At 32.3% G+C, this 23,941-nt stretch overlaps 1 protein-coding gene across 1 annotated transcript; it reads right to left on the bottom strand.

The window, feature by feature from the left end:
- Positions 1 to 8,213: 8,213 nt before the first annotated feature.
- LOC149783341 (uncharacterized) lies at positions 8,214 to 17,705 on the bottom strand. Its single transcript, XM_089933373.1, has 4 exons — positions 17,397 to 17,705; positions 11,129 to 11,278; positions 8,713 to 9,696; positions 8,214 to 8,321 (listed from the first exon to the last, which is right to left on the bottom strand). Exons 1-4 carry the CDS (start codon positions 17,703 to 17,705, stop codon positions 8,214 to 8,216), a joined length of 1,551 nt encoding a protein of 516 aa, XP_089789499.1.
- Positions 17,706 to 23,941: the final 6,236 nt, after the last annotated feature.

Genomic DNA, 23,941 nt, shown 5'->3' with positions numbered 1-23,941 from the left:
TCAGACAAACATAGATCTGCCAATAAAACTAAACAGAGTTTAAAGAACGTTCCACCAAATAAAAACGAATGATTCCCACTGTGTGATTTTGTACATGAATTGTGGTCTACCAGCAAACCACAGCTCTTTAATAACCATGAATGCGCTAAAAATGAGGTAGAAACTGATTTAAGAAGAAGATAAAAACGAGTTATATCACGGTGGACCATGAGTTCCATAAAAGTGCCATTTCTTCCACTTATGCTGATTAGTACAAGAAAACTGTTCCAACGTATCAAAATGTTTGAAAATTTCAAGACCTATTACTTCATGTGAAAAATAATAGAAATATATGCATTTAAGCGTAACCCCAGAAATTGTTTATACAAGTTATGTATAGCTTAAAGCTGGGACCTGTAGGCAACAGCTAGGACTAACACACTAAATCATCGTCCTTGAGTGCCAAGGATAATAGTGATCAAAATATATCCAGTTTGTAATAAAAGGATAATGATATATTCAAAACATTTATCATTATTATTTTATCATTATTATAATAATCATTTCACGAGTTGCTGCATGGATTAAATGTCTCTCGTAGACCCCGAATATTGATATGTAATCTGTATTTGGTTTCATATGCATGTTTCTCAGTGTGTGTATTTTGCTTGTGTTTGCGTGTGCATGTGTCTGCGAAGAGAAAGGTGGTGGCAAAAATATAAAGAGAGAGGAATATAAATAAGTTCATATTTTCATTTTGTGAAGATTAAATGAGGCATAGAGAACATCGCAGAAAAAAAAAAAATTAAACAGTGAATATTTTATCTTTTCCTCTAGTGTGTGTGTATGTTTAATCATAATGCCAAATATCATCCTGATGTTGGAATTTAAAAATAAGTCTCTCCTCCTAATGTAGGTAATGTACACACAGGTTAGTAATTAAAACCTCTCGAACTTGATGTGTACGTATGTCACTTGATAGGACCTCTCAGTGTGTATGCGTTCCGAAGTCATCCAAGACCTTTTGATGCTGTTGCGTCGGCGTTTTTTATATTTTTTTTTATTGCGTAGAGATGATGAAAAACAGTGCTACTGAGATATACATGTATTCTTTGTAAAAAATAAGTTTGATTTCATGTTATACGCAATGAAACAAATCATGGTTTCTGTTTCTGAACTTGTAAATATTCGATTAATGATCAAATGGAACTTAAGTTCGAAATTAGTGATGCTTTTATTTCCCTAGTTCCTGCCCAGAAGCTATAGTAATGTCTACAAAATGAGCACTTCGAAGATATGAACCATTTTGAGGTATCAGATACCTTTTAGAAAAAAGAATGACATTACCTATTTCCATATCATAAGTTGATGTATCAATATTGCAAATAATGTTTAAAATGTGTTTAGAAATCTTCATGAATGTTTCAGCGAGTATTAATCTATTGTAGGTCGACTGAGATAATGTAGGTGTACACTATTAAGTGTGGTGTAATTTCAGAAGACAAGTTTATCAAGTATGCGTCTGCTGTTACGAACCCTGTTCCGGTCATTTACATCATTTTTCTAGTTATGTAAACATAAGAGTTAGGGTTCATTTAACAGTTCGCTACATAAATTTCATTCAAATTGTACTCTTATCCATACATTGTCAAATTTTGATCAAAATATGAAATTTCAATCTGCACCGAAATAAATATCTTATTTATAACTTAACCTGAAATATTGCCTCCAATGCTAGTTATCTTAAAAAAATGTGACATTTAGCTTTTTATGATGCAATAATTTATATATGTAGTAACGGCAATACAATAAATAAAGAAAACACAGACTCTTTATAGGAGCCATGCTATAAGGGAGACATTGCTGCCAGGTTTGACTCTACCACGTTAAGAGATCTACATTTCATTATGTATGTTAAATGATTAGATTTCATTTCTGTTAAATATATCATATGATTGACATACAAACTCTCGATTGCTTAGTCGACCTGTCAACTGGATACTGGATTTAAAATGGCCGCCATCTCTTAACAGACTAGAAGTAGTTGGACTGGAGATTGTTTCGTTCCTCAAGTCATGTGTTTGTTGATTGTGTTAATCTACCTTGGTTGTTTCCTTATTCTTTGGATGTTCCGTATAGTGTGTTTCTTCCTCCACTTGCTTTTTGGGTTGAGGGGAAGAGAGAGAACTATTATATTTCTCTAACCTTTTTCCCTATTCGTACTACATCCATTGCAGCGCAAAACAAAATGTTGTTTTCAAAGCAGGCGCGCTTAGCACAGGAAGAAAAATTCCAGTCGTCTCCACTGCGCCTATTCCAGTATAGAATTTTACAAATTGACGGTTAATTTTGAAACTTTAGTTGAAATTCCTATTAAACCGTCAATCCTTAAACCGTCAATCTTGAAGTCTGATCAACCACTGCGCATTGCAGTATTCAACGCTCAGTCAGTAGGACCACCGGAAAGGCGCACATAAATAGTTAACTTTACTACAGGCCCTTTTTTACATAAAGGAACGGCAAAAAATATGAGGCCACGAGCTAACATGTGCGTATCTAAAACCCTCCCGTTACTCCATAGCGTCGTTTCCACAGCAATACTGCGGAGATGGAACTGCTATCATTGCAAAGAACTCTGTAGTTCACTACAACGTTCATTTTCGAACACACATCATTTGAACTGGTCCAAACCTAGCTCACAATGGAATTAAAGTCAGCCAATTTGTTCGGCCTATGACGCCCCCTTTCTAGTCGAAGAAAATAAGCAAACAGAATCTCTCGTTTTGGAGTAGTTTCCTAACCTGCTGGGGTGTGGAAACTCGGTGAGTTGATAGCCTGTTTATTCTTCTTGCAGATTCCATCTTTCACGTTTACTGTCCTAGATTCTAGTCACATTTCCAACCTCAAACAGTAAATTATCCAACCTACCCATAAACGTGGTCACGTTTTAGACTAGAATCGTTATAGACCTGATGATAATGTTCTAAAGTCTCCATTTGTCTTCCACAAACTTGCATCAGATCAACTCTGTGTCAAATGTCATCTCATCGTATCAGTCCCTAAACTTCCATATCTGTTTATTACTAAGAAAAATCTCCGTATGATAAATATAACCCAATTAATGCCTGGCATCCACGAAAACCTAACATCTTCGTTTTGTTTTGCGATTTCATGGTATTTTTTTATATTTTTGTATTGTTTTTGCATTCTTGTCATTGTATATGATTTTGTACTATCTAAAATTGAAAAGTCTTAGAGCTTCTAAAAGACGCTGTATTATTATTATTTTTATTATTATTATTATTATTGTTACTGCAATTGCTATTATTATTTGCTATTATCTCTGCGTAATATATAATTGGTCAGACAATGAATTGATGTTAATGAATGTATCATTGGAACGCTCAAGATTGAACTCGGTAGATATCTTGAGTGAGTCATCATCATGTATGTCATCTGACCCATGGCCAACTCTTCTACGGTCATTACTTTTAAGAACATTGGTTGCCTATTTCTACGTATGTATGTATGTATGTATGAATGTATGTGTGTGTGTGTATGTATGTATGTATGTATGTATGTACGTGTGTATGTGTGTGTGTATGTATGTATGTATGTATGTATGTATGTATGTATGTATATATATGTATGTCCCTCTAATTCCTGCTTCCTGCATTCTTACTCGTGTTGTTTAGCATTCGCTCCGCCTTCTTTATTTTTTGCGTCGATATGATCATTCATCTTTAAGATCATGTGTTACAGACTACCGAGTGATTCTCAATTTACATCAAAGAAAAAAGAAAATCACATTTAATAAGAACAGAGCTGCAGAGCGTTTTTCCTGTAGATGTTCTTTGTACGTAGATTTAATGGTCTGAGTTATTATATACTGTATAAACAAGATTGTATATCTTGGACGGTGGTTAGGTCGAACAGTGTGAGTTGTAAATCAATAGTAAAATCTAAATTATGTATAAGACTTCAAGTAACTGCATACTTTTATTAGCCATGTATAATAGATTATTCTAGCTGTTGGAGAATTTTCCATTCTCGTGAAATAAAAGACCTAAGTACTTATATTAATTTACAGCATCAATATCGTTATTGCGTATGTTAAATTTACATGTATGCTTCTTTTTTTAAATAAACACGATACGTTTTGTTGACTCTGTCTTGACTGTAAGTTTCAAGTTATTGCAATATCTACTAACGATAGTTTGTGTTTTATCTGTGTTGATTGCAAGTTTCCAATAACGCAATGTCTTCTAAGCATATCAAGAGTATGTTGCCTGTCAACATGTTTATCCATGACAATTATAGTATCATCAGCGTATAACACCAACATAATAGTTAACATATTTACAAGATCAGTATGTTTGGAAGGTACAGCGCATCTGCTACCCCAATTTACTAATAAAATCATAGGTCAAAGAAGAATAAAGAGGGAAAAAAATGAATATGAAATGTTCCCCTTGTCTTACACATTTTTCACATGAGGAAAACCAAGAAAATTCATTATTTATAAGTACATATGATTTGATATCGTTATAAATACTTATTATAACATTAAAACATTTTCATCTGATAACTACCAAGTAAAATGTTTGCCATAATCCAACTCTCCGTATATTATTAATGGGTAGTCCTATGGCACCTGCTTATGCATCTTTATTTATGGGAAAATTAGAAAATGATTTTCTAAATAAATGCCTCTTAAAACCGGATGTATGGTTAAGGTTTTTAGACGATCTTTTTATGATTTGGAGTTATTCATTAGAAGACCTTTATTACTTTATAGACAATTTAAACAAATTACATCCAACAATAAAATTTACATTCAATGTCTCTAAAACTAAAGTTTCATTCTTGGACGTTGATGTCATGAAAAATGAAAATAATGACATTACTACCATAGTTCATGTTAAAAACACGAATATTCATCAATATGTTGAATATTCTTCATGCCATCCTAAATCATGTAAAAATCGGATACCATATAGTCAAGCAAAAAGATACAGAAGAATTATTTCGGATGATGCTGTTTTTAAATCATCTTTGACAGAGCTAGGTCAGCATTTTTTAAATAGAAATTACCCTATTGACATCATTAATACTGCTTTCCAAAAGGTATCTTCTCTTACACAGCTTGAATCTTTACAATATAAATAAAAAATAGAAATGAAGATATCATTCCTTTTGTTATTGAATATAGTCCAAGTTTGCCTAATATAGGTAAGATTATCAATAAATATTGGGATTTATTAAACTTATCATGTAAAGCAAGTGTTAAATCGCTACACGAAAGCAAACCCACACTTGCTTATAAAAGGACTAAAAATCTTAAAGATTTCCTAACTAATTCCAAATTAGAAAAACCATCATATAAAATAGGATCATCAACTAAATGTAATAGACCTAGATGTTCACACTGTTCATTTATTAATGAAAATACTTCTTTCAATAGTAATAATACGAAAGAAACTTTTAATATGAATTGTGACATTAAATGTGCAACATCAAATGTTATTTATTTGATAACACGCAAAAAATGTGGCATCCAATATGTTGGACAAACCAGTCAACAAATATCTAAACGTATGAACCAACATAGATCAGATATAAAAAATTATATCGATCAATCATTTTCATCTCATGTTGCCGCACATTTTAACAAAAATTCCCATACATTGCAAGATTTCTCCTTCCAACCTATTGTTAAAGCTGATTCTGAAATGGAACGTCTACTAAAGGAAAGCTATTGGATTCACCGTCTTAATACGGTATATCCAAAAGGTCTAAATTCAAAAACACTATATGACATTTAGTAATTTTTTTTTTTTTTTTTTTTTTTTTTATATTTATCATTTATTATATTTTATTTTATTTTTTCTGAATTATGTCCCCTGTTTACAATTACATATGAATATTTCATATTATTTTACTTTGCAGAAAATCTTAATTGGTAAAAGTATAATCTAATAACATAAAAATAAGTTTACTAATTCTTTAAAAATGAAATTGAATTTGTACTTAATTATCAATATAATATGATTAATTATTTATAAAATACTTGATAGTAAGCGTAATGCACACCATATTTTTATTATATTTTTATTAAATAAATTGAGTTCTGATAACCACTTTAATAGCTATAAAGATTATATTAGTATATATGATGTATATATTTATCTTTTTAATTATTTATTTATTTTTTGTATTTTTTTATATTTTTAATTTATTTTCTTTACTTCTAATAAGCGTGTATTATACATAATACAAATATTACTAAAACTGTTTATCTCTATTTGTTAATAAATTGTATATATTATTAAAGGCACGTTTAAAATCGACTAACGTACGAAAAAGTGTACTGTTGCATTTTCTAGTAAATATAATATGGCCATGCAAAATACAAGTATTGTCCGTTTTGGAATACTATTAATGAACCCAGCATGAGTCTCAGATAGTAATTTACTGTCGTCAGGAATTTAGAATATCTTAAATTTAATATTTGGGTAGAAACTCTACCAAGCCTTCATATTACAATAATAGTTCTATAATCTTACTTAACGTCTTTGTCACCTTCGATTAAAAAATTGTGAATAAAACAGTTAGCCCAATTATCTGGTACATAGCTAGTATCGAAAATTACATTAATAAGTTTTACAAAGACATTTAACATTACAGGAATTAAGCAAAATATATATTCATTTAAAATATATGATATATTGAACCTGCGTTATTATGTTTAAGATTGTTAACTTTTAATATTTTTTCAGCTGTAATTGGATCATTCAAACCAGAATTATCGATAAGATCATCCGCTTGAATGGGATTTCACCATAGGCACTACCAGTGTTCACCGAATTTATTTCTTTAATGCGTTCAAAAAACTTCTTGCATTGCATTACTTTGAACCGGTTTTGTCTTGCAGACATTATCTCTCATACTCCAGTATCTCTTTGCGTCGTTTGACTGTAAAATGCTTAATTTACTTTGCAAGGATTCTTTTAAAACTAGAGTAATGTTTCGTAAGAGTTTTCCTATAGTGTCTACTGTCAGTTAGCATATTAGCTTTACTCATTAAATATTTCTAAGTTCTTGGACGTGACTATACAAATAGCAATGTTTTCTGGATTTCGCACACTCACTGCCAAACCATGGCTTAGAGTCAGTTTTATTCCTGCGTTGATACCGTCATTGAAAGTTTAATGAGTTATTTATGCACTGCACACCCTAATTTGTACATTGCCCTTTGACTGTTTAAACACATGCTACTCGTTTATTGATTTGTAATCACAGTTTGAATAAAAATGAGTTCGATTGTCCCAATTAAACAGATTTGATATAACATTTAATGACTATTCTTTAAACGTTTGAAATAAAACAACACAAAGTACTGATTATTATCTTTTTACGTTTTCACAGAAACATCCAATAGAAATTGTGATGTAAACATTCTGGCTGGATGAAAAAATAAAAACAACAACACTAAGCGAATTAACATATACGTAGACTATGAATTTCTACGAAACCATAATTAAAGACGGATAACACAGAGTTCTTAGAACAATATCATTTTTATTGGTAAAAGCCACACGAATCACGCAGTTCAAGTTAAAATCCATACCTATTTTATGCCATTACAACAATGTTGTAAATCAAATATTTATAATATATATTTATTTAATGATATTAATATCGTGCAAACAAAACTCTGATGCGCTTGTGGAAAACTAGACTAACATGTATATATGTCAATGTTTAATGGTGTCAGCCAGCAAAATATCGAGGCAATGTATTTCGATGGAAGGTATCATGACCGTTGTTGATTATATGCTCTTCTATGTTTTGCTATTGTCTATAAGCAAATGTAGTGAAATTTACCCAGGTATTTGCCTAAAAACATTGTATGTTGGCTGGCACGTTGTTTAATATATTTGTGTATTCTTGGCCGTGCATATCTGCATATATATTTTCCTAATCAATTCTTACATTACATTTTTGTTCTTTGAAAACCACCATAATCATGTTAAAGAGTGAAACGTACTATGTTTGTACTTTTGGGAGATATGACAGCTTACTTATCTTCCTTTAAAGTAAATTACAAGAAACTGTTTTTTTCCACTGGGAACACCAAACGTACATATAATATAATGGGACCTATATATAGGGTACACTGAATACTACGATTACGATTAGAGTTTGTCCCATCCATATGGGGTTCTCCGCTATTAGTAGTTGAGCAATTTTCTTAGTTCTTCATTCATAAACATCCTGTTGCAATCAGCTTCGCTCAATTCCAGCTGTTGTTTGAAACTGTCTATCCTGTAGCCGAATTTCTGACAAAAGTAAAAGACTGTATTAACATGAAAAAAGGAAAAACATTGAGATAAACCTTAAATAAATATATTTACCTGTCGAATGATGGGAAGAATTTCATTTAAATCTTATATCTAATATAGATATTTATGATAACACAGTGTTTGCTGCGAGGCAATGATGTAACTCATACCCCATTACGTATTTTAGCAAAGGCTTTAAAACGACCTCACTGTTATAACAAATCTTTAAAGGGTGCTCAACCTACTACTACCACTAACAATAACAACAACTAAATAATACATAAATGCATAGCTGGAACGAGGAGGTTGAGAATTGCAGGCAGAATTAGAGTTATTACTAATATTTCTATTGTGATTTCTACCATTGTGTACTCTGGCTGACGCTTACCTCTCTCGTGTGTCTGTGTATATCGGGCAGGAACTCCCATTGTTTGGCAAGGTGAGGTACGCCCCCCAACTCCATCCATTTCTTGGCTATGAATATGCAAAACTCTTCCCATCCATCTGAACCCTCTAGGGACAATATCTCAATGTAGACAACCTTGGGGTTCTTTGCTGTCATGTTTGCTACGATGGAAGCAGGGCTAAGGTACGCCTCACTGTGTGACATCCAACGCATTTCCATCGCGACGTTAAGGGGAACCCGACCATTGTTGTATTCGCTTTCAACTTTATTGATAACAAACTGGGTCGCTTGTCGAATCAAGTCGTAGTTCTCATGCTCGCTCAAGTCAAAGGCAAACTCCATGTCATACACACCTACACTCTCGATGTATTTCCTGAAGTGTACCGCTTCGGGCAGTTTCTCGTATAAGTCGTCTCGAGTTGGGTACATTTGAGTTTTCAAAACGGTGAAGGCAAATAATTGAACGTTAGAAAATGAAGTAGCTGATTTCAATAGAGACACGGATACTTGTTGAAATATAGAGCTGGAATAGTCAAGTCTCGCCTGACTTTCATAGTGACTATCAGTCGCCAATATGCTGTTGCCCGTGAAATCCCTGTTGATTAATCGCGCCCACACCTCGTCTTTGTGCGGATTATACGCAGAAAAGATTGACCGACTGTTCACAGGAAACCAAAATAGTTCTACAGACCAATTGTTCTCTACCAGATCCTCCAGCACACCCGCAGTGTAGAAAGTATCTTTCACACTGAGGTACTTGTTAACCGTTTTGACAATAGTCGGTGCGTTTTCCACTCTGATTGTCATGTCATACACAACCCCAAAAAGCCCAAAGTTTGCTTTGACAGCTTTCATCATCTCCTCTCCATGCGTTTCTGTAGTATATGTTTTCAGCTGTCCATTGCTGTCCACAATCCTCATCTGAACTACATAATCAGATGGGCACTTGCAGTCCATGCCAACTCCCTATACAAATGTATTAAAAAATAGCTACTAACCAAGAGGAAATTTCTCTTGAAAGGACTACATAACATTAGTACAAATTTATCTTTTCTTCTGAGTTGTCTTATTTCCGCTGTTTCATTTTGCTTTAATTTCTTATTTGTACCTATCTTGTTTTCATTATTCATGCTAGAAACTTATGAATTTACATTTTTTAATGTATCTGTATGTGCCAAAATGATATAAAAGGTCAACGGATTTAAAAAGATTGGGGTTAATATATATTGTCTTTAGAAACAATGTTAGATCTGTAATGAATGGCATCACGACAGACAAACAATGTTATATCTTTATTAAATGGCATTAAGAAGACAGAACATCACTGTTATATCTTTATTGAATGTCATTTATAAGACAGACAAACAATGTTAGATCTTTATTGAATGTCATTTATAAGACAGACAAACAATGTTAGATCTTTATTAAATGACATTAAGAAGACAGAACAACACTGTTAGATCTTTATTGAATGGCATTAAGAAGACAGACAAACAATGTTAGATCTTTATTAAATGACATTAAGAAGACAGACAAACAATGTTAGATCTTTATTAAATGACATTAAGAAGACAGAACAACACTATTAGATCTTTATTGAATGGCATTAAGAAGACAGACAAACAATGTTATATCTTTATTGAATGTCATTTATAAGACAGACAAACAATGTTAGATCTTTATTAAATGGCATTAAGAAGACAGAACATCACTGTTAAATCTTTATTGAATGGCATTAAGACAAACACTGTTAGATCTTTATTGAATGTCATTAAGAAGACAGACAAACAATGTTAGATCTTTATTGAATGTCATTTATAAGACAGACAAACAATGTTAGATCTTTATCGAATGTCATTTATAAGACAGACAAACAATGTTAGATCTTTATTAAATGACATTAAGAAGACAGAACAACACTGTTAGATCTTTATTGAATGGCATTAAGAAGACAGACAAACAATGTTAGATCTTTATTAAATGACATTAAGAAGACAGAACATCACTGTTAGATCTTTATTGAATGGCATTAAGACAAACAATGTTAGATCTTTATTGAATGGCATTAAGACAAACAATGTTAGATCCTTATTGAATGGCATCACGACAGACAAACAATGTTATATCTTTATTGAATATCATTAAGAAGACAGACAAACAATGTTATATCTTTAATGAATGGCATCACGACCGACAAACAATGTTATATCTTTATTGAATGGCATTAAGAAGACAGACAAACAATGTTATATCTTTATTGAATATCATTAAGAAGACAGACAAACCATGTTATATCTTTAGTGAATATCATTAAGAATACAGACAAACAATGTTAGATCTTTACTGAATTGCATTAAGACAGACAAACAGAAAGACGGACAGATCAAAATAAGCTTACGTGGGATCCAGTGACGATGACACTTACTACCTGTACAATGGTAAGGATAACATTTGCAGGTATATTGACGTTGTTCTCAAGCTGGAACGTTTTGAATTCTTCGTTGGGTACACCAGCCATAATGTGAATATCAACGGTGTTGTCCTGATTCTGTGAAGACATTTTAAATATTTATGAAAGAAACTTAAATATTTGATTAGTTCTCGACTGCAGATATGTGCTGAAAGCGGCATCGAAACTTGATTTCCGATTGAATATTAGGTTTGAGCGGTGGGTGGTAGAGATGGGGTAACTATGTATACTTTATGGGTAATTTGTAAGCAAATAAACAGGTAAATAGCAGGGGGGAGTATATTACTCTAAATAAACTAATAGTTGACCTATTTAAAACTGGTAATGGCTGGCTGTGATTAAATTAATTACAATAGTATATCATGTTCTGTAAGAACCCGAGAATTTGAATTTGATGACAGAAATAAAAGTAATCTTCGTTGTGTTCTTGTTACCTCTTGAAAAATGTGCAATACCTTTTATAATGTACGGAGGTGTCAATAATGCTCCGGAAAATATCTGTACCAACATATCTTTGAATTTTATATTTGTATCTACACACATACATATGGGCATCCGTGTATGTGCATGCATAAAAAATATACATACATATGTGTGTGGCTATATATATATATATATATATATATATATATATATATATATATATATTCAGATTAATACATAGATTGTGTAAAATTAATGTTACCGTGATTTTAACTTCTGATGATGATTTACAACTAAGTCACAACAAGATATAAAAGATTTGCATTATACTACGTAAGTCGAGGTTACATAGGAAATATTCAAAACTAAACGAGGTAGTGCAATAGTTATAACCTTTAAGAAATTAATATATAACTTACACCTCTACAGCTAAACATGTGAAAGTCCTTAAATGTATTGGTGTGGTACCTTTCAGACTCCATCATAGAGGACCCCCAGTGCCGAAATTTGATTTTACGCGTTTTATTGCCGCCCTTATTATATGTACAGCGTGTATATTCAAATATAATTTTGACAGATTTATTAAGTTTGATTAGGGTTTTGTACACCGTCTTACTCTAATGTTTATATAGGTCCTTAACCCTGGCTGGATTCGGAGCTTTAATTACCTATGTGATGCTTGTCAGGGATCTATGTTGTCCAATGTATGAAATATGCGTATACTAAATTACTGTATGCTACCCTTTTTTATGGACTGGCTCTATAACCACATTTATGTTTCGAGCTGTCTTTAGTTATGAGGATTCCAACGTAAGAAAAAATTAATTCCCGATAGGGAGGTCGGGTATTAGCATGGTGCGGTGGCATGGGACTGAATTCTTCCGTGACAGAGGCCAATACCGTCATTCCCATGCTTTTAGTCCTTATCTAATGTGAAAGTGATGTGTGTAGAATAGAGGAGGAAAGTATAAGATTGATAATAAAATAATAAAGAGGAGAAAGGTTGTTGTTGTAGGGTTTAACGCCATTATTCAGTACAAGATATGCTATACATGGCGGGCAGTATAAACGGTGAAGGAAGAACTCGCGAAATACCCGGAGAGAACCACCGACCCACGAGAAGCTACTGGTAAGCTTTCTCACATAACCACGTTAGCTAAATCCGAGCCTCAAACTCACGCAGACAGAGGTGAGATGGCAGTGATCCGTAACGGTAAGCGATTTATAACACTCGGCCACTCGGGGCCCCGAAGAGGAGAAAGAAGAAAAGAAAATATTTTTATTGCTGAGTGCGTGTATGTTGTGCATTTTATACCTCGTAGTTTTAATAGATTGTATATTTACCCCCCGTTTTTGTGTTTTTGTAATGGTCTCTAACTTGACCTTACTTTTGGGGAGATCCGATACGATCCGTGCTACCTCGCGTGAGCTGCGTAGCTTAGGCATCGTACCATCATTTGCTCCTTAATCAATAAGGTCAATCTCTGTCCAACTGTTTGTTATTTTTGTACCTATCGATGTTATTGCTTGTATTGGGTTCTACGAGATATTCAGTGTTTTTATGAGTATGTTATTTTATTAGTATTAAAATCAGTATTTATGTTGCATATGTTGATATGTTGAATAGCAAAATTACAGTTGCAAAAACTATGCGTGAAGCTCGTTTAGGATACACCTCTGGCATCGTAACTGTTTGTATATCATATAAAATTAATTTATTGTTTTCCTTTATTCGGAATATGTTTATAAAGTATATAATCTGGATATAAGAATATAGTTACAAAATTACAGTCACAGAAACTATGCAGAGAAGCTCCTTTAGGATAAAGTCTATAGGAGTGTTTATACCTATCGTGTCGTGTTTGATTCTCTTTATATATCATATTTTACGAGAAATAAATTAATTTTAAGATCTAAGTATCATTTCTAAAGGTTTTCATAATTTCGTTAATAAAGTGTGCTAGTTTTCAGAGTATATTTTCTTATCAATGATGTCATTTGTATATACTAATTATTTAGATTCCCCTCCCCCCGTATGTATCTCTATATCTTATTCGTGATTATACAGCTGTCTTTGGAAGTTTAGATACATATTGAAATATGAATCTTTGAATCTTTAGGGTTGTTACACAGTCTGCAGTGTAGTATAGTTATTATAGGTGCATGATGGCATTCATTAGGTCCATCCTATAGCTGCTCATTTATTCCATATATTCTCCCAGTTTAAATTTGTTGCCGTAGCTCTATCTCTTGTTTCTCTTTGAATATTAAATCGTTTAGTACGTTATATATGTTTTTATCTCCAATCCAAAGTATAGTAATGTCTTTGTACGTGTATTGTTAATCTCTTGTTCTTTTGCCACATCTCAGTGGTTCCAGTAACTTTGTAAGTATATGATCTTTAAAAATAGAATCGTATGGGTGAGTTATTTATGTGTTTTATTTTATTTAAAATAGTTGCCGTTTGTGTAATATTTATTTTTGATACGTTTAAACCTCCTTTCTATTTGTGTCTATATATATTTTATTATTCCATATAAAGTCTAATCTTCCCCTATATGACCTTCATAATTGCTTCAGGTAGGTGCACTTTATTCATAATATAGTTGAGTTGACAATGCATGTAGATTTTAGCAACCTGAATACGTTCCATTAGATTGAGTGTTGTGTTTGACCGAATTTCAACCTGCTCTTATATTTTGATTAGTAGTTCACGGTAGTTGAGATGCATTAAATTCCTGCCATATAAAAATGTTCTTACGTGCTTTATAATTAAGTTAGGGAGACCAGGGTAATTGCCTCTCCAGTTACCTATCAGTAATATTTCTGTCTTATCATGATTCATTGCTGTTCGAGAGACGTTTCCAAATTGTATGAATTCATATAGTAAATGCTTAAAAGAAAATAGAAAATTCGTCTCTGGTGAAGTATGTGCAGTCGTTTGCATGTAGCATAGTTTTAAATTCCCCTTTCCAATTAGGTATTTTAATTCCAAGAATATTAATTGTTTGTTATTTTTGATATTTAAAGATTCTATTGCAATACTATAGAGTATCATTGACTGGGGCAACCATGTCTTACTGATCTCTGTATCATACATTGCTCTGTTAATGCATACGTTATGATGTTATATATTTGTACATTTCTTTTATGCAATTAATTATATTTATACCGAAACCACAGGTTTACATTGCTTTAATGATGAAGTCATGCTCTTTTGATCAAAAGCTTTCTCGTGATCGAATAGAAACACGAATCCATTTATCCCCTTATAGCACAAAATTAATTTAGAATATTTCTAACCCGCCCCCCCCCCACTTTGGTTTACATTAATTATTGTATCCAGGCAGGTGTTAATCCTGTTGGTGATACTTTTCCTAAGTATTTTGTAGTCATTATTTAGTAGTGCAATTGGTCTCCATTTTTTATTTAATTTCATTCTTATCTCCCTTCCCTTTATATGGTAATTTAAGTATCCCGTTACTCCGTTTTAGCCATTTCCCCCTTAAAAAGTATATTATTATAACGCAATTCTAGTACGTCGCTTAATTCATTTTAGAATTTAATATTGAAAGTTAGCCGAAGTTTCATTTCACCTTGGCGATTTACCTTTATCCAAAATTAATTTCTTTACGAATTTCATTTTCAGTAATAAGCTTGTCACAGTGTTCTTTTCTTGTTCTGACATTTTTTGTTAATTAGTTTTCATTATGAACTTGGTTATAATGTAAATGTCTATATGTTTTTTGGTCAAATAAATTTTTTGCATAATACTATTTAATTCCTTTTAAAATAGTTTTGTCTTTGTAGGTTGTATTATTTATTTGTATACACTTTATTTTTTTCCTTACATCTTTTTAGTTCAGTCCTTTCGTAAAGTCCTCTGTCTCTTTTTGTACACTTCGCCAAGGGTTTCCGCCCTTAACTGGATACCTTGAGTGGTATTTTATTCTAATATGTTCCCTTGTTTTTGAAAAGTGTTTCCTCTTGTTCTGCTTGAGCATTATTTCTCCACTGTATTTCGTGATATTCCTCATGTGCCCAATGTTTCTGTATTTGCTTCGTTTTGTTGTAATATTTTGATATTTGTTTTATTCCTTTTTTAAAATATTTTCCCAATTATTCATTAAATCTCCATAGGAATTTTAAGAGATTTCTTTCAACCGTAGACAAACAATGTTCACACACTCGTCGCCGAGCATGTGAGCATTGTTCATCTTCCACAGTCCTTGTCCCCATTTGATTTTTATTAATGATCTTTAATTCCTGTATCACTAGTTTGCGGCCTGATATTTATCCTTTTAAATATAAAAAAAGGGTCTAAACGGTTCCCCTTATTATGAGAATAATTGTATGTATATTCCCGTTTATTTCCATTACATTATCTAAAAACATTTATTGTTTTTAAGTGAGTATTTGTTAATTTTAATATTTTTTAAAATCAGAATCAATTAGTGTCTCACTTTTATCTAGGTCGGACAAGCAATACCCAGCAAAAATCGGCAATTTTATGCATGCTGCTATTGCGTAGCGCTGTGTATATATATATATATATATATATATATATATATATATATATATATATATATATATATATTCACATTAGTTATAAGGCTAAGTTTCTTTGGGCTTCTTCCACTTATTTATATTTATGTGGTTATAATCTTCCTTGAAGTTCATTTTGTGTTTCACAAAGTTCTTGGTTCAATAACTTAGGGGTACGGCGCACGAATGCAGCCACCCCAGATTTACTATGTTCGGTGGTTACTTGTGAAAACTATGGCCTTTAAAACCTTTTTTAGTGTGTTCACTATTTACGCTGGCAAACCATGTGTATACTTTTTATTGTTCCGTAATTTTGTCATATAAGCCATTGATGTTCATAGTCAAGATATTTAGGTTTAATCCCTCTATCTTGGCTATATCAATGGTAATGTATTGTTTATGATGGGGTTTTCTGATCATAAAATGTATTAAATTTGTAATAATCTAGTTTATAGAATAGTAATCCATTTTAGTTCGTATAAGGTTCTTTATTCCTTTCGAATTTTACCTGTATTTCATTGGTCAAGACCTCCAAGGGTATCCAAGATAAATCAATATTTGTCATCTTCCTCTCTATTAGTGGCCGAAATAAATCAACTTGTCAAGGTCTCTCATTTTCTGCAAATCATGCTCAGTCTCGAACTTGACAGCCCTTAGTTCTGTATGCGTACAGGATTCTCTTTTGATTGGTTTAGCTAGGGATGTGGGGAAGCAGGATTTAACCTTACCCCTCCCCAATCTCCTCGTTCCCCTGATTGGAATTTGCCATACTAATGCAAAAATGTCAAAACCAGTAAGACAAAAATGACTATGAAAGGTGAATATATGTAAATGGTACTTAGTGGTAGATACATTGAAATTCCATAATGTAAATAATGGAAATATTTAAAATGTGATACCTTTCTCATACACAAAGAATACTCTAAACACAGAATGTGGACGCCTCACTGACAAGACGTTCCGTAATGTGAACATTTAGTCTTACAGTGAGGCATATATACACAGACGATACAGTGAAAGATCGTCTGTGCGCTGGAAGTTTTAGGTTTATCCCATCGAAAGCACTTTGCACATGCGGCATAGGATGCACCGAACTCACTGTTTCGAAATATTGTACGATATACATATATTACCCTCGGGTATCGTTGCGCACAGAAAACGAAACCCGAGTACATGTATTTAATATATATAGGGATTTATACACTTCCGTGAGAGTCACAGTACATACCTTCTTCATGTATATTTTCTTTTTTTCGGGGTAATCGCTGTTCAGTTTCTCCACGTAAATTAGCACATGTTCAGGATCAGCAAACAGAGACGACCAGCTGTGTCGAGCACCAGCACATCGTACCTTTAATCCCATATCTCGGGCTGCAATGATTAACCTCTTCAATTGGTCGAGTGTTTCTGGGTAGGCAGCCAGAACTTGTGCTCTCTGAGTTTTAGCCCAGTTCTTAAAATCCTCGATGGTTACACTTAGGTCGGGACCTACCATCATTTGAAGCTTTTCCTTTATCTGCATCAGTTTACTTGACATCACTATGTTGGGTTTACCTTCTATCGGTGACGGTCGCTGGTTTTAAATTGGACATATGTGGATCAGATGGTTTCATCATTGCAAATGTTTGGTTTGTTTCAATATTTGTAAAATTCAGCGACGTAATACAGATATTTTATTCTTGTATAAATCATTACAACATAATAAAGAAAGTGGCCGATGTATGAAAGAACACTTTAACTCCATCTGCAATACATTTTCTTTATCCGTCATCTATGTAGCAAAGGTCTAATTGAAATATATTTATTTTGTCTGCCGCGTTCTATTCATTTGAAACGATTATTTCTAAAGTATTTCATTTATATTTATATTTTATAGTGAACGTAACATTATGCTCTGTTTTCTATACATCATTAGTGAATTTCAGGTCATAATATCTGATCCGTTGTACATAAAGTTATTTTCCTTGATTACGTCTGGTTCAACAATTATTCATTTTTAAATAACCTATTTCAAGTTAGTACGCTTGGTCCTTTGTGTCTTCTAGTATAGTAATACTACTTATTTAATAATAGTAATATTAATAATAATAATGATAATAATAATGATGATGATGATAATAATAATAATATAATAAAAATAATATCATAATAATCAGAAGAAGAAGAAGAAGAAGAAAAAGAAGAAGAAGAAAAAGGAGAAGGAGAAGAAGAAAAAGAAGAAGAATAGTTGGTGACGCTAATATAAAAAATAGTGACATCACCTTCAACAATTTCAATAATTTACAACAAATATCACCTTTGGAATTTTTTCCATTCAAGATATGTTTTCTAATTGTGATTATGTATCTTCATTGATGGAAACTACTAATTGCATAGACATTTATATCACGGTTGCAACTAATATCATGCCATGCAACGTATCGTTCATTCAACAAATATTTCACTCACTGGAGTTTTGAGTCATTAGCGTTAAATAAATTGTATGAATGAGAGTTTTAAATCGCCTTTATATAGTTATCTAATACAAAGTTTCATCGACAGTCATATTTATTGTTTATCTCAAGGCCAGAGCAGTTTAAGATTGTTGAACAGTTTTATGCATATAAGAGAGAGAGAGAGAGAGAGAGATACAGAGAGAGACAGAGAGACACAGAGAGAGAAAGACAGAGAGAGAGAGAGAGAGAGAGCTTTGCCTACTAGCAACAACTGTGAAAGGTCTACTAGCTGACACTTGTCGTCAAGAGGAATATTTTGTGTGTTTTGACCGTCCCACATACACAGAATGTTGTCTTTATCTTTTTCATACTCTTGGATTATTTTCATCAAATCCTCTCTCGATTGTGGAACAAGCGCAACTTTATTTAGAATAAGACATAAGAAAAGGTATAACAATAGATAACAATCGGTGTCTTGTGTATATCACAAATAACCAGCAAATTTTCACCTAATTCCAGGCGGGTACACAAGACGGATATATAGCGTGACGAAAAATAAAATGTATCCAAAAGATTTGCTACAGAAATTATCTATCGATAGACTTATGCAAAGAGGTTCCAAAGGAAAGATATCAAAAGGATTATATAGCTGGATAATAATAATAATAATAATAATAATAATAATAATAATAAATGTAATTAATTGAGTAAATGTTATTGCAAATATTTAGTTCGGGTAAAAAACCGTTGAAGTTTGATACTACTGAAAAAGATGTTTCAAAAGTTATTTCGTTATAAAAAAAGCATGTGAAAATAATGTGCATTTGCTTGTATGCATTTATTCATCAATATATGTATGCATGTTCCATTTATATATATATATATATATATATATATATATATATATATATATATATATATATATATATATATATATATATAACCTGGAAAATGTTACCTCGTTCTATATTGTTCAATTTGGTAACTCTGGTTTGTAGGTCGTTAACTCGTAAGTGAAAAGTCTGTTTTTGTTCTGAAATGAAAATCTCCTATTTAGTACATGAAATGATATGTAATATATACTGCGATAGATATAAAAATTGACCTCAGTATTAGCATTGACGCTACTATATTTCTGACTATCATTTGCACATTGTCGTGTGTTGAAATAAATTTTTACATGCAAAGAAATAATAATAATAATAATAATAATAATAATAATAATAGCAATAATTATAACATTTGCTGCCGTACTAAATTGCAAAAATAGTACAACCCGGAGCCATAACAATTGTTAGATTAACACACTGATTCTGTAGCTTTTTTTAAAGGACAAACATCAACATTATACAGGAGATTAGTATTGTTACTAATTATTTGTTTACAATTATAGAAGCTAATTTAATTTGGATTACCGTAAATACGAAATTGTCACGCGATTTTACCTGGAACGCCTTCTATATCTTCGTAAAAATGACACAGCCGTTTAAACCAGGATATATTGTTAATCTAGCTACAACCTTTTACGGAGTGTCAATTTATGAACATAAATATGAAGAGAACATTGTATAAAGAGAATGTATATTTATCAAAAACTCAAAACTAGTTTCCGATTTTATTATTAAATCGTTGTCTCTGTTTATTGTTACGAGTCTATGCTCTCGTAAGAAGTAACAGAAAAGAGTGAAGACAACAAGCGTTGTAAAATTAAACAAATAATTTATTTCCATAAAATGCTAAGTGAAGAAAAGAAAGAAGAAAAAGAAACTTACGGTATTGCGAGTTAAGTCCAAAATTAATCCGAGAATTAAAAACACAACCTATTCTGTCTTTAAAATTAGAGCTATATACTATACATAATATGCATAATTATAATTCACTTTCGTTACTTCAGACATGGCCTTGATAAAATGTAGTTGTGACCCTTTTTTCTGACAAGATGTCAAAATACTTTGCAGAAACATCTAACTACAGCAAAGTGCTGTTAAATGCCTACATGCACAAATAGTTCTTACGTTGATTTATCCTTATTTCTCGTTTTTAACCAGGCTCATTTGCAAATGGTTTATTTGGACAGCCCCCCCCTCCACTCTCTCTCTCTCTCTCTCTCTCTCTCTCTCTCTCTCTCTCTCTCTCTCTCTCTCTCTCCAAACGTGATCCAACATTAACTATGTAGCATCAGTGACTACTATGGTTAGAATCAATTACCAATTTGACTTGTAGACACCTGTAAATGTTCGGGGTTGGTGGGGATTTCAACGTAAATTTCAATTGCTTTGTACATATACAATGTTTGACTACTTTCAACAAACTAGCAAGACATAAACTACCTGCGCGAGTAGCAGCTTATTGCATATTGTTTTTCATTAAGTCGGTACCTCCTATTACAGCCAATACCGTGCACTGTTTATTGAAATCAGGCGTTTTACTTTTTTCGTGGGATGACAAAGAAAGCACGTACCATTCAGTTTCTTCCAGATGGGACAATGCAACAAAGTTTATATCATTTTATAGATATAACGTTAAAATATTATTGGAATTTTTAGTGTCAAAAGCTAAATAGAACGTCGCTCTTACCCGTATAGTCACATGACAGTCAATATTTTCTTTTAAATGAGTCGTAATCTTGATCTCATAATATGAATACAACAGTTCTGATCCGCGAGGAAACCTGAGATGTAAACGCAATATACAATAAGCGGACAACATAATATTTTCACTCAGGTGGTATATCATACTTTTATTAGGCTATTTGAAAATACAAACAGTGTCGTCACACTAAATGAATCTAACAACACTTTACCTTCATTTTAGCAGTTGAACAAGGAAGAATCGTATGCTTTAATTTTATGGTGAGCTATCATATATTTTCTAGCACATATGTAATTGTTTAAACAACATCAACCTTGATTTATGTGGTGGTTATTAACACGTCATGTGATCTCCACTTAATCAAGTCCATCCGTATGTATGTAGGTATGTTGGTAGGTAAGTAGGTAGGTATATAGAATGTAGGTAGTTAGGTAGGTATTGTAATGTATATTTAATGTTCATTGATTGTTCGTTTATTTTTTCCATGTTTATATGTTATCTATTGTTGTATTTTGGACTTGACCTTATTCAAGATAAAGTTCATGTTGTACCTGATCTTTTGTGGACAACATAATATATGGATAATTTCCTCATACACTTGTTGATTAAGTGTTCAGAATGTTATTCATGCAAATACGTTTATCTGAGTCTAAGTATGGGACACTAAATGACTTCCATGAAAAGGCCTTGTTTATCTGATATTTACGATATTCTTAGTTATAATTCTAGTAAAAGATTATATCTTGTTCATAATTTATAATTTTCTAGAAATGAACCTTAGACTCTCCTCCTAGTTTTATTCTTGTGTCTTATTTTTTTTGTTGAAAATATAGTCTTGTTTACTTTATAAATTATTCATTCTTCCTTTAATATCTTTTGCAGAATCATTGCTTTTTGTTCAGTATTTGATTTGAGTGGAATTATTTATTCAAATACAATGTCCTTTTCAATAATATTCTTGGACAGATACATTAACTTGGAATTATAGTGAATTCAGCTAAGACGTCATGGATTATACTATTGTGGTTCACCAAATGACTCTAAACAACACATCGCCTCAATCCATTATACTGGTACATCCGCATGTTCAAGACTATGTGCAAATTTACAACTTCAAAATTGGAATAACACTATAATTTAGTTCGAACTTTATTCCTTATGCCTGGTGATAAAATATTAGGACTATTTTGGATCTAATTCACAAAACCATAAGTTCTTTTTAAATTTTTACTGTTGTATTTTAGTGAAGTCAATTATTTCTTGAATTTTACAAAACTTTCTGGTTTTCACTCTTTTCGTGTAATCAGTTTAGGAGCATAAGGTCGTGTATGTCTGCATGCATATGTATGTATGTAAGTATTGTCGTAAGTCTGTATAAATATGTATGTACGTATGTATGTATGTATGTATGTATGTATGCATGCATGTATGTATGTATGTATGTATGTATGTATGTATGTATGTATGTATGTATGTATGTATACATGCATGCATGCATGCATGCATACATGCATGTATGTATGTATGTATGTATGTATGTATGTATGTATGTATGTATGTATGTATGTATGTATGTATGTGTGTATGTATGTATGTATGTGTGTGTGTATGTGTGTGTGTGCGCGCTTCCGTGCGTGCGTATGTATGAATGTCTGTCATTCAGATTCTGAAACGAAGACAAACATACCATATAGCCGTTGTTCTGTGTCTTGAATATTGGCAGAAACATGATCTAGTCCATCTGGAACCTGTCTTGGCAAATCACGCAGCTGAAACGAAAAGGTCATAGTATTATTATGGAATAGATCTGAAGGTATGTACTATAAATTCAGACGGATACAATGAAACTTAACCTCAATGTTAGTCATTATAGAAATTCCATGTATTTCCACCCTAAATCCATTTTAATGGGTTCATGAGAACTTAAGAGACAAGGAATAATATATTGTATACAGATTGATCCTTTTATGAATATTGCAGAACTAAACCAACACATGGGATTATGTTCAATGAAACGAACGTAACATCTTTTCCTTATAATGATATGCCAGTCACTATTTCGTTTTAAGCATGAGATTAAGTATGCGCAAATACAATGCTGGAAAGAGGACCACACATGTGGCATGTGTGTGTGTGTGTGTGTGTTATATCTATCGTAATGAATATAAGTATTATGAGAATGAACAGAATGCATGTACACGACATAGCATAGACAACACACATATTGCCCTTTCCAAGCAATGAACAACCATCCTTACTTCATTCCCCCATATTATGCTTATTGTAGAAAATGTAGTCATGTAAAGCTTTACTTAAAATGAAAGTATTGTATGATATAAATAGCATAGATTTGTACAAGATAAAACATGTTGTGCATTAGACAGATTATAAACGAGGCAGGTTCATGAAACTTAGCAGATATTACTAGTATATATGTTGTTATTATTTGTTGGTTGAAATCCAAAAGAAGCTCTCAGCCTTCCATCCCTGATACATGTTCAACGTTTAATCTTGTCGAAGGATATCGTAATAAAAAGCACCCATAATACTCCTTAAACGTTAAGGATTGACTGTTTAGCTTTCTTAAATAAATATTTGTATGTTTTGTTCATACTTTTCGGGGTGTTACCTCTTTAAGTTGGTGTTATTATTTTATGTGTGTATATGAAAATACGACCGAACGTTTGTGACCTCCCTTTTGACCATATTCGATTGCAACGAATAGGCAAAGACCAGGGGGAGATCG

The sequence above is a fragment of the Sinohyriopsis cumingii genome, chromosome 14 (genome assembly GCF_028554795.1).
Source record: "Sinohyriopsis cumingii isolate HCF-2022 chromosome 14, ASM2855479v2, whole genome shotgun sequence".
In the NCBI taxonomy this organism is placed as follows: Eukaryota; Metazoa; Mollusca; class Bivalvia; order Unionida; family Unionidae; genus Sinohyriopsis; species Sinohyriopsis cumingii.
This window is presented reverse-complemented; position numbering and strand designations above follow the sequence as displayed.

Bases quoted from the DNA above. Each gene is read 5' to 3' on its own strand.
- LOC149783341 (XM_089933373.1), bottom strand. From the start codon at position 17,705: ATGTCAAGTAAACTGATGCAGATAAAGGAAAAGCTTCAAATGATGGTA. The intron at 11,279-17,396 runs GTATGTACTGTG...ATGTCTTCACAG, and splicing joins AGAAAATATACATGAAGAAG to AATCAGGACAACACCGTTGA. The intron at 8,322-8,712 runs GTAAGCGTCAGC...TACTTTTGTCAG, and splicing joins TACACAGACACACGAGAGAG to AAATTCGGCTACAGGATAGA.